General features: G+C 40.2%; 1 protein-coding gene across 1 annotated transcript; it reads right to left on the bottom strand.

Annotated features, from left to right (window-relative positions):
* Positions 1-9789: 9789 nt before the first annotated feature.
* LOC125374366 (zinc finger protein 384-like) lies at positions 9790-11225 on the bottom strand. The gene has a single exon (XM_048385202.1). It carries the CDS (start codon positions 11205-11207, stop codon positions 10839-10841), a length of 369 nt encoding a protein of 122 aa, XP_048241159.1. The 5' UTR covers positions 11208-11225; the 3' UTR covers positions 9790-10838.
* Positions 11226-12864: the final 1639 nt, after the last annotated feature.

Below are 12864 nucleotides of genomic sequence, written 5' to 3'. Positions count from 1 at the left end.
TCATGCACGTTATGTGTTGATATCCTGCATGTCAGGGCCGTCATCTTCCGCTTGTCCCGACACACAGTCTCTAGAGATGAATGGTTGTTGGTTGGTTTTTTAAAACCGCACTCAGCAATATTCCAGCTATATGACAGCGGTCTGTAAATAATCGAGTCTGGACCAGACAATCTAGTGATTGATATCATGATCATCGATCCACACAATTGGGATCGATGACATGCATCAACCAAGTCAGTGAGTCTGACCACCTGATCCCATTAGTCGCCTTTTACAACAAGCATAGTCACCTTTTACAGCAAGCATGGGTTGCTGAAGACCTATTCTACCCCGGAATCTTCACAGGGTTCTCTAGAGATGAATGGTCAGTGGTTGGGCAGGAGGGTTGAATGGAGATTAAGATAATCGACATGATATAAACACATCGTGCATCTTCTTTGTTCCTAAACAGGCGCTGCAGAACACAACAAATGGATATACCGTATTCGACGTAATAAGCGCCCCGCTCTAATAAGCGCCCACGGCGATATTTGCTAATATATTGGCTAGTAAACAATCCCAATCAGCACCCCTTCCGATTGATCAATGTACACAGGACGTATTTATTCGTGTGTAATACGCACTCGTGTGTTAATTATGGGCAATTAAATTCTTGAAAAATATATCTTTCGTATGTAAACACTTCAGGCTGTTGGCATAAACAACAAAATTTACAATCTTTCAACTCAAAATAATATTCTAATAAGCGCCCCCTATTTCTAATTTTGAGAGCGCCCTGGGCGCTTATTACGTTGAATACGGTAATCAATATGCACAAACTTCCTGTGAGAAGTACATGCTTGGCTTCAGACGTGACAATGTCATGCACTCCTCCATTTTGAATAGGGACATTTTTATCTTTCCATGATACACAAAACTGGTTCTCCTTATATGTCAAGCGTGTAATGAATTTTATGACCCACAGGGTTAGAAATAACTGAGTTAATAAAAATCCTATGTGCACTTGTTTAACTATCACTTGTCGTGCACCAGTGTATTGTTTCTGTCATCCGTACGACATTATTAACGTCATTCGAATCTAATTGTGACGTAAGATTGGAATGACACAGGAAACAACGTGAAAGCTGGAGATTGTTGATGTCATTCGACAAATTTTGGTTTTCTAGGACAGCAGCGGTGATCACTACATTTTTCTTAAGGAGAGCTCAAAAGGATGAAGAAATAATGGGTAACAAACAAATTATTACATTCACATGTGTGTCATACGGATTTTAGGAAACTTGTGTAAGAATTCATGTATTACACTTGTTCTTGCTGAGAAATACATGACCCCCCCAACACCAGACTCAAAGGACATCACACCTCTGTCCACAAACTAGGCCTGAAAATCTGCCATTTCCGAACACATCCTGAAGAGCCACCACTATAACATCATGAGGGAAGCCACCAAAGTCCTGTCTACCAACAACAACAACTAGCGACGAGGAAAACTACAAGAAGCCATTGACATCAGGAGACACCAGCCAGCCATGACCCATGACCATGCAGGGAACCTATCTGCCTTGTATTTGGACTTACTGCTTTGATCTTTGTCAGTGTTAATTATCTAGTTGGCCTCCTTTTGCCCTTATTACTATTTCTCTTCTTTTACCTTTCAGTGCTTATTACCCCTGGCCTCCCGTTTGCCCATTGTCCATCGCCCATTACCAATCAATGATAACTTAAGGGCTGCCTTCCAGTTGTCCATGACAATCAGCGCTAATTACATCTTCCCGAGGCAAAGTAGTTAACTGACTATAAAAGTCCAGTTTCCACCCTTGCCGAACTAGGCTGGTATTATGGAGTTACGTTTTGTCTGGACTAACGAGTCTATGCATAGTCCAATCAAAATCGTGCACCGAAATCAAAAGCCGGTTCGTAAACTGTCGTGCAGATTTCGATCGATTGCAGGGTTTGCAAAGCATGTGCATCGCCAATTCGTTGTCAGCAGATATTTTCCAAATCCTTTCATCTTTTTAATTAAGGTGCTCACGTGATTTGATGCATTTCGCGATGTAAGACCCGTTTTATCACAATATAGATCTTGATTATCGATCAGATCTTCCTGACTGGGCGCCACCATTTTGTGTGAAGCAAACGCAAGTGATACGAGAGGTGGAATCTGATTGGTCCATAGGAGAGGCTTAGAAGGGACATAATTGGTAATAGCCACTAGTGGTGGAACGATCGAGCCCAGTAATTCCAGCCTAGTTCGGCAAGGGTGGAAACTGGACTTTTAAACTCAGTTAACTCCCTTGCCTCGGGAAGATGCGCTAATTACTGTAAAGTGTTGGTTTCCATTGTCTATTGCTCATCACCCATCAGCGGCAATTATCTGTTGGCCTCCCTTGTTAGTTTCCACCTTTTGTTATCTTATTACTCTTGGTGTTCTTACATCTACATATACATGTTCCCTGCTTCATAGCATCCATCCACCTGATGAAGGAGAAAGCACATACTCCGCAACATTGTGTTTTGTCATAATAAAGAAGTTGTCATCCATAAATTCTCTTCCTTATGTCTATCACTTCTTAATGCCATTCAAACACTACAAGAATTGACACTCGTTTCGTAAAATCTGTGTGGTTTATATTTCAGGTCAGCTGAATCGATAAATTGAAAAATTGAAAGTGCCACCATAGCCCCATGTTGAATAATCCCATAATACAAGCATGACTTAAAATGAAACAGATTCGTAGGTGTTACTGAACATTTTATTGTGCTAATTTGATCAGTTCCCTACTCATTATCTTTAAACACAAAATTGTACAGTTAACTGCATGCTTACATCATATATTATTATCACAAGACTCACCAGTTCTTTTGCTAAATTTATTGCTGCGGCCAATTTATCAAAACCCATGTTTCAATCAAATCCAGATGTTTTTCAGTTTGCTGAATTCATTAAAAAGGTATCTGATAGATTCTTTATGACCAAAGCAAAAACTCCACAGTCTGTCCAATATAATTTCATAACACCTGCTGAGAGTTAAATATTTCTACATGAGAGGTAATCTTTATGTAAGGCAATGTCATATATTACCAAAGTTCATACAGCTGTCACAATATTTGTTTCAGTAGCTAGTAACACAGGTTATGTCCTATTTGACAGTTAATCTATTTTATATGAAAAGCATGTTTTGAAATAAAGATTGAAACTCTTAGCGCATCCCGATTATTTTTACACAAAGATTATGCACTTCTACCTTATGGCCAGCGGTATTTACTGCCATGTTTTAAAACAAATAGAGCTGTTTGACTCAATATCCAATCACGTATCTGTCTCTTAAATGCTTAAGTTCTGCACTGACGTAGTCACACAATGGGGATACGATGACATGCATCAACCAAGTCGGCGAGTCTGACCACCCGATCCTGTTAGTCGCCTTTTACAACAAGCGGAGTTGCCTTCAACGGCAAACATGGGTTGCTGAAGACCTGATCCAACCCGGATCTTCACCGGTGCCTTTCAGGACATAGAGTTTTGTCATTGTCATTATTGCTAAGAACCATGGATCACCAGATTCTGGTACATCGGATGGCAGCAATTCTTCATAGAATTGTGTTGCCTTGATTGAACGGGGGGGAGGTCACGATTCACCAATCTATCGATCATTGATAATATTCACAGATAAGATACTCGATACACTCTTACTGTAACAGTTCATATTTTAATCCCATATCGTTTCACACTGAACATATAAAAGAACAATAACCGTTGGCAAGATGGGTCCTACCTACATTTTTAAAAACAATTTTATCACTAGTAATTTTGAAATAGCGACATTGTACAATGTACATAGTTTTAAGACATAAATTCTGTTCCAGTCTTTTTCTAATGGTGTTGACACTCAATTTCATCTGAAATAAAGTTCTGATTGAAAGAGACATTTTTATTGTCAAATATGAGACCAAATATTCAGGAAGTTTCAAGCCTTTTAATGGTGTTGTTGCTGTGCAGATTAAGTATCACGATACGTGTAGTATCCTGAACAACATATCATGATATGTATCGCTTCGGGGGATAGTAGTTAGTAGTGAGATGATACGCAGATGCATCATGATTTCTTACTTCTCGATACAAATTTCGATCACAATTTACGCAAAGTAAAAGTATCAATTCTTACCGTAAATGTATTCTTTAATAAATGTTACACAAAACACTAATTACAAGTGAAAATGAGTAGTGAAAACGTAAATATTTTCATCATTTGCACCATATTTGACACAGCCAACTGTAAATCGTCAGTGTGTAGGTATTTGGCCAACCTGTCTATGAAAAAGATGGCTTACGTACCACAGATAAGAGCACATGCATGTATCATGATCCTTATCGGATCATGAGCAAGATAGTGTGACACGTATCGGATCGCACAGTTGGTGTATCGTCCCAGCCCTCATTGTCGTATTGTGACATCCCCATGACAGGGCTAGCTGTGCCCTCAGAAATGGTTGAGTACCATCAAGTGTCTTCTACACTTCTGACAGAAGTCTTTGATATGCATCTTGAAGTTTGAAGAACATTAATTTGACACTTCTTATGGATTATAAACAACTTCTTCAACAAATAATAAAAGAAGCCATTATTAATAAAAGTGTTATGTATTCCATAAACAGATAAACACAAGTTTCTTTGAAGAATAAATTGTACTGGTACACATCAAGATCCCCAAACAAAAGGTGAGCCCAATACTTGATCTGTCTTTATCCAGACTTCAACAAAAGAAGATGGGCGCATAATTTCCTGTCATCATTACTGATTGGAAAAGTTGAAACGCTGAAAATAACAAAGTTTCCAATTTGAAATAGATTTTTGTTGCTACCTGAGTCTAGTTCTGAATTTGAATTGTTTTGCAGTTAGCCATACTGTTTCCACCTTGATGAAACCAACAGGTATTTGCAGGTATCGAAACTGGAGAGAATCTGGATATTAAAACCCTGACCAGCAGATCCTGGCCCAGCTAAGGTAGATAACCCTGTACAGCTGTGGCCAGTGAAAACACGGGACTCTGAAAAGTATCAATATCTACATCTGGATACCTGAATTCTTTTGATTTTATTTGAAACAGCAGTTGCTCGACACAATTGAGTGAAAGCTGTTGGGTTACACATTCTCTTGTAATTACTTTCTGCCCCACTGAATCTTCACCTTTAGGATGCAGAAGCAGCAAACAGTAGATGGTAAATGGTGTGTGCATGTCCTCAGTCTGAGATGGTTTTTCCTGACTATCACGTACTGCACTGGTGCTTGCATGTAGGGTCACTGGTAGGGTTGACGTTTTAGGCTATTTTCACTACTGCGATTGTATTGCAATAGTATGTACCCCACACTCCTCGGATAGTAGTAAACCAGCTTTAAGGCTTGACAATTACATTTATTAAAGTAAAAAAAATGAATAAAGTGCTGACAATCTCAAAGACGACCATTTTCCTCCCTGTTGCTGCTCAAACAAAAGGGAAGTAACTCTAATCTGCAGTCGCAATCCTTGCTGACCAACCACGTGCACATTGACAGCTTTGAAATTTGATTAAAATATGTATCATTTATAACTTATTCTTACTATTCAAACTACAGATTGTTATGCATACTACTGACAATACTATTGGCATTTTAAAATTCCTATGCTCGTAGAGCAAACAATTTCAATAGTTTGATAGTGCGATATATCCCTACAATCAGAGTCAATTGCTGATTCAGAGGGAAGGGATGGGATGGTGGGCTGTGCAGCTGCCTTTTTTCAGTCCATATTGCTTTAAAATGCAGTCAGCATTATTCCATTTACAAACCAGTGGTTGATAGCAAGAACCACAATCCACATCATTTGGCACGAAGACACAAAAATCAGCAGGTCACACAGCTCAAAGGGAAAGATGGCAATGTGCTGATAGGGACACACTCTTAGGGCTGGGATGGGTTACTCGGGAACTTGGGTCGGGTGGGTCCTGAGTAGGACCCGGGTATCCACAGGACCACCTGCACACATGGTTAGTCACGTGATATATTGTTTTATACAATGCTCGCTGACTTGGTTGATGCATGTCACTGTATCCCAATTGCGTTGATTGATGCTGATAATATCAATCACTGGATTGTCTTGTCCAGACTTGATTATTTACAGACCGCCGTCATATAGCTGGAATATTGCTGAGTGCGGTGTTCAACAACAAACAAACAAACAAACATAATACAATGCAATTCCAAGGTTATATTACAAGTCGCTTATCCTTCTGACGATGCACGCAGTCCTTCCGACTTCTGATGTTTGAGAAAAGACAAAGCTTCAGTCAACTTCTGCGTATGCATGATCAGATCATTTTATAAGTGTATCTAAATAGATTTTGCCAGGGCTTCAGTAAAACAATTCCCAAACAGACATTTTGTACCCAACTTGAGATCTACAGTGGCCACCTGGGTAGGGTCAGGTAATGGGGGGTTGGGTACTCGGGTAGTAAATTTGGACTCATTTCAGCCCTGACACCTTCATTCCTGTACCTTTGTGGGAGATACATTCAGAATTTCACCAACATCCTTGTCTACATGTGATCCATGAGAGGGTGCTTCGTTAGAATCGATCTCCAGAAACCTGCTGGTTGTAAGAGGCCACCAAATAGATTGGGTGGTGAGGCAGGGTGGTCGGGTCGCCTTGTGGTTAAAGCATTTGCTTGTCACGCCGAAGACCTGGGTTCGATTCCCGACATGAAGCCCATTTCTGGTGTCCCCTGCCGTGAAATTGCTATAATATTGCTAAAAACGGCGCAAAACAATTCTCACTCACTCATTTGGGAACTTTTCTTACTCCATGTCAGTTAACTCCCTTGCCTTCAAAAGATGCCATTGTAAAAGAAGGAATTTGATCTCATTACAAACAAAAAACCAATCTTGATGGATGGTCTGACAACTGGTACATACCGAAGAGACAGATACTGTGAGATTGTTAATCAAAAGTTTAAATCACCTACAAGATCCTCAAGTTCGAATTAAGTCCCCAAATCCAACAGCCCCCCCCTGTTAAATATAACCATAACCCCAATATAACCCACCATGCTATAACCCTATACAACCCACCATACTATTACCCAATATAACCCACCATGCTATAACACAATATAACCCACAATACTATAACCCAATATAACCACCATGTTATAACCCAATACAACCCACCATACTATAATCCAATATGACCCACCATACCATAACCCCAAATAACCTACCATGCTATAACCCAATATAACCCACCATACCATAACCCCAAATAACCCACCATGTTATAACCCAATATAACCCACCAAACTATAACCCCAAATAACACACTATGCTATAACCCAATATAACACGCCATGCCATTGCCCACCATACTATAACCCAATATCACCCACCATGCTATAACCCACCATACTATAACCCAATACAACCCACCATGCTATAACCCAATATAATCCACCATACTATAACCCCAAATAACCCACCATGCTAAAACCCAATATAACCCACCATGCCATAGCCCACCATACTATAACCCAATATCACCCACCATGCTATAACCACAATGGCTGCATGTGGCATGGATGGCTGCAAGCAAGACTGACACTGACCATCAATGCCTGTGGCAAAAAACGCTTGAAAAATAGCGGAACCAAATAATGAATAGCTGGTGACTCCCCCCCCCCTGTCAGTATCAGATATAAGATTAAGTTGCTGCACACTGACAACCCATTCCAAACTGGATGGCATTCCAGCTCTGCCTATCATGTCTTCTTTTCCTTATCGAAACAACCCTCATCCAGCAAACATGATAAATTTGAAAAAAATGTGTGATCTGGTGAAGGTATTGAATATATACATGACATATTCATGCAATATAAATATTCCATGACTACATACATGTTTAACACAGCAGCTACATTCTGATGAAATGTCCGGATAAATGTCCTGTTACCAAACATGTCTTGACTGGATGCATGGAGATTGTGGTGAGAGATAAGGAATTATATGAGTGAGTGGGCAAGTTTAATGCCGCTTTGAACTGTACTTCACTTATTTCACGGCATGTCGGTTGAGGTGGGAGGACAGTGCAAAGTGATGAAGGTTTTAAACGTTTACTACTTTGGTGAAACCCACGGGAACAGTTATGGTGCTGACAAACCTAGAAACATCTTTGGGGCAAACCAGGATTCGAACCCATGATCACTGGTTTCTTGGCAACTGCAACTCCTCAGATAACTGGAGCCCCCCTGAATACCGCAAAGTCCTCCATCAATGTTAGTCAATAACCATTCCGGAAATAGATATTATTATACATATTTTTTAACCATTTCAACTGAATCATTTAAACATCCCTTAAATATAAATACCATACATCGCTAGCCACATTCCAAGATCGTAAGTTGATCAGTAAATAACACACAACTATGTATAGAAAATTCATTATCTTATACAACAAAAATCTGCTTTATCAAACTCCTTAAGATTGTTTGATTCAGGTTCAGGGTGGGAATTTGCTTGAATGTTAGGAAACCTTACACTGTGCTAATCTGCACCACATGGAAAAGATTTATTTTCAACTCTTGCTAACCACATGCTTGTTACTAGGCTGAATAAAACAGTATCCTACTGGAACATATCAAATCATAATTCTTGACTTCTGTTGAATCTTTACAAGGACCTCTGCATGATGCATCACATCATTTTACACTGCGATGCAACCCTCTCCCCTCCCCCCTCCCTCCCGCTGTCATTTATGAGGTTGATATTTGATTGATGAGTTTGAACTCTCAGTGAAGATTGTGTTCATTACCTATCTCACATGTGAGGGGATTACTTCTGTGTCATGACTAACATGCCTCCATGTCATAGGGACAATCTGATTAGGGCTGACTGCAAGTATGTGACAATGCTGGTGATGTTTGGGATGGTGGTGTTGACGGTGATGGGGATGATGGTGATGGTGGTGTTGATGATGATGGGGCTGTGGTGGTGGTTATGTTTGGGATGGTGGTGTTGACGGTGATCGGGTTGTGGTTATGTTTGGGATGGTGGTGTTGACGATGATGGGGATGATGATGATGGTAGTGTTGATGATGATGGGGTTGTGGTGGTGGTTATGTTTGGGATGGTGGTGTTGACGATGATGGGGATGATGATGATGGTAGTGTTGATGATGATGGGGTTGTGGTTGTGGTTATGTTTGGGATGGTGGTGTTGACGATGATGGGGATGATGGTGATGATGATGTTGATGATGATGGGGTTGTGGTGGTGGTTATGTTTGGGATGGTGGTGTTGACGATGATGGGGATGACGGCGATAGTGATGGACAATGGTGGTGTTGGTGTTGGTGATGGTGATGGTGATGGTGATGGTGGTGGTGGTGGTGGTGGTGATGGTGGTGGTTATGTTTGGGATGGTGCTGTTGACGATGATGGGGTTGTGGTTATGTTTGGGATGGTGGTGTTGACGATGTTGGGGTTGTGGTGGTGGTTATGTTTGGGATGGTGGTGTTGATGATGATGGGGATGACGGCGATAGTGATGGACAATGGTGGTGTTGAAGATGATGGGGATGGTGATGGACAAAGGTGGTGGTGGTGGTGGTGGTGGTGGTGGTGGTGATGTTGATGATGGTGTTGACGATGATGGGGATGGTGATGGACAAAGGTGGTGGTGGTGATGTTGATGATGGTGTTGACGATGATGGGGATGATAGTGATGGTGATGGACAATGGTGGTGGTGGTGATGTTGTTGATGATGGTGTTGGTGTTGGGGTGATGCTGTTGTTGGGGTGATGGTATTGTTGTTGGTGGTGTTTATGGTGTTGTTGGGGGTGGTGGTAGTGACGATGGTGGTGATGATGGGAATTGTAGTGTTGTTGTTGTTGGTAGTGGTGGCGGCGACAGTGGTGGTGATGGGGCTGATGCCGATGATCCAGAGGGTTAAAACTGGATGAGGAGTTTGGCAGCAAAACATCCAGAAAGTAAGTAGCCTCGGAATAACATTCAGACAGGTGAGGATGACTTTGACTTATTATTTAAATATCAAGCAAAATCTATCAAAACTCAAACTTTTAAAATTAAAAAATAAAGAGAATTAAACTGCCGCACAAGACAAGAATTACACTGCAAGTAGTCGCACAAGGAGCATATTCATTTAATTTATTGATTGTAATCTGTTATGAAATGACATTAGCCATTTTCAAAACAATTTATTTCTGATAAAATATTAAAATCAATACTGATTTTCTTTCAGAAAGCATTAGCAAATGTCATTCTCTTTAAAAAAAGAATAGGCACCTGCTGTTTTCATAACTTAAATTTCTGTACAGGTACTTAAAATGCAATAATTTCTACTAAACATCAATATTAAAATAAAACCTGGAGACTCAGACAATCAATCATCTCTGTAAATCGGGAGAAGTCCTCAGAAATATTCCATAAATTGTGGACATGCAAATAGTTGAAGTAAAATGTCAAAGTAATGGGAAACGATAACTTACACTAAAATAATACATACATTAGAAAAAACAGAAAATCAACAAACAAATAAATAAACAGGTATTCCTTTCATCATCATGTATACATATACATATATCCTCCATTATCTCTAGAATAGGAAGAATTCATGAAAGTTTTCTTTCTCAACAGACTGACAGCAGCTTAAGGGAGACAACAAATTATCAAATTACAAAACAATCAAAGTCTTGCATGCACAAACACAACAACATCAATATCAAGTGCAGATATTTATGGTATGCTAAATGATGCCCGTATCGAGACACGGGACGGAATAGTTAGAAAAAAGTGCTACAACAACCAAACAAGGGATAGGAACCAACCTGTATGAATCCTCTGATGCTGCTGGAGATGAGACAGTTGCTTGAAGGCTTTGTCGCAATAGCTGCACTCATACTTTCGGATTCCCGAGTGGACCAAGCTATGCTGGTTCAATTGCTGCTTGCTCCGGAATCCTTTCAGGCATGTCGGACAGATGAATGTTTTTTCCCGGTTAGTTGTAGTGGAAGGCTCGGAGGAGTTATCTTGGGACTGTTGAGACTGTTCCTGGTTGCCTGGTCCCGGAACGGAATCGGACATTTCTTCCCTGTTGGAGGACATTAACCAGTAAGTTAAGAACAGTTTAAAGTTGTGGAAATACGGATCCAAATCCTGCCACATAACTGTTGGTTTGCTGAGCAAAATTTCCCAGTCTGAAATCGAGCCTAGCTAGCTCAAATTGAATGCATGTAACTGGAGTCCTATTTGCGTCTGAAATAAAAAAGGAATTCAGGCGACTGAGAAAAAATGCCTTATTCCTTTCAATCATAAACCCTTCATGATTAAAAAAAGAGACTTCCTTTGAATATGCTAGTGATTTTTTTTCTATTTCAGCTGGAAACCAATTTAGCTCGACTTGATTCAATATGTGCTGTATTCCACTCTAATTAAACACAAATAAAGATTGTTTATTTTCTTTAGGTATCGCGCACTGCTGTCAAAAATTAAATCAGCTACAGGAAGAATTGAATATGCTTGTTCGCCAGCAAAGGCTGAATATTGTTGGAAAAAACAAGTTATAATGTTGATAGGACTTGAAGATTGGAAAAAGTGGGTCAGCAGTTTTTTTCATAATTTGCAGCAATGTGCAAGCCAGTCCGATAAAAGCTAGAGCCTATGAGAAATGTCACTGTGATTCTAAAAATGTATGAGTTTTTTTTCAACTGTCTGAATGCAAATTTTAAAACAGCTGGATCGCTTACTATAGTCTATTTCACTTTTTATAGCATTGTGTCGTTGCTTGGTTACGTAATCTCCTCCCAAGCAAATCAATGCAGTTTGAGCGTCTTTGCTCTATCGATTCAAACACAAAGAGAATTTTATAATACTCTCTGATGAAAGTTTTTTTTCTTTTCCGTTTTGGACATAAATTTTCGTTGCAATCAATATTTTGTAACATGATGAATAACTCAACGAAATGGAAATTGCAAACTGGGAACTTGGTGGCCACTGCATTAATAAAACATTCCATTTCTCATAAATATTTATTTCTATTATCATTAATCAAATGAGCAGGATTCGAACATGTTTTAATATGCCCTTCTCCCTCCCATATCTTAATGCAGGTACAAGTTTTAATATGTCCCCCTCCCTCCGATGTCTTAATGCAGGTACAAGTTTTAATATGCCCCTCTCCCTCCGATGTGTCAATGCAGGTACAAGTTTTAATATGCCCCTCTCCCTCCGATGTCTCAATGCAGGTACAAGTTTTAATATGCCCCCCTCCCTCCGATGTGTCAATGCAGGTACAAGTTTTAAAATGCCCCTCTCCCTCTGATGTCTCAATGCAGGTACAAGTTTCAATATGCCCCCCTCCCTCCGATGTCTCAATGCAGGTACAAGTTTTAATATGTCCCTCGCCCTCCGATGTCTCAATGCAGGTACAAGTTTTAATATGTCCCCCTCCCTCCGATGTCTCAATGCAGGTACAAGTTTTAATATCTCCCTCGCCCTCCGATGTCTCAATGCAGGTACAAGTTTTAATATGTCCCTCTCCCTCCGATGTCTCAATGCAGGTACAAGTTTTAATATGCCCCTCTCCCTCCGATGTCTCAATGCAGGTACAAGTTTTAATATGTCCCTCTCCCTCCGATGTCTCAATGCAGGTACAAGTTTTAATATGCCCCTCTCCTTCTGATGTCTCAATGCAGGTACAAGTTTTAATATGTCCCCCTCCCTCCGATGTCTCAATGCAGGTACAAGTTTTAATATGTCCCCCTCCCTCCGATGTCTCAATGCTGGTACAAGTTTTAATATGCCCCTCTCCCTCCAATGTCTC

This window comes from Haliotis rufescens, unplaced genomic scaffold, assembly GCF_023055435.1.
Source record: "Haliotis rufescens isolate VD_foot unplaced genomic scaffold, xgHalRufe1.0.p SCAF_554, whole genome shotgun sequence".
NCBI lineage: Eukaryota > Metazoa > Mollusca > Gastropoda > Lepetellida > Haliotidae > Haliotis > Haliotis rufescens.
Note: the sequence above shows the minus strand (reverse complement) of the source record. Positions and strands in the feature narration are given on the sequence as shown.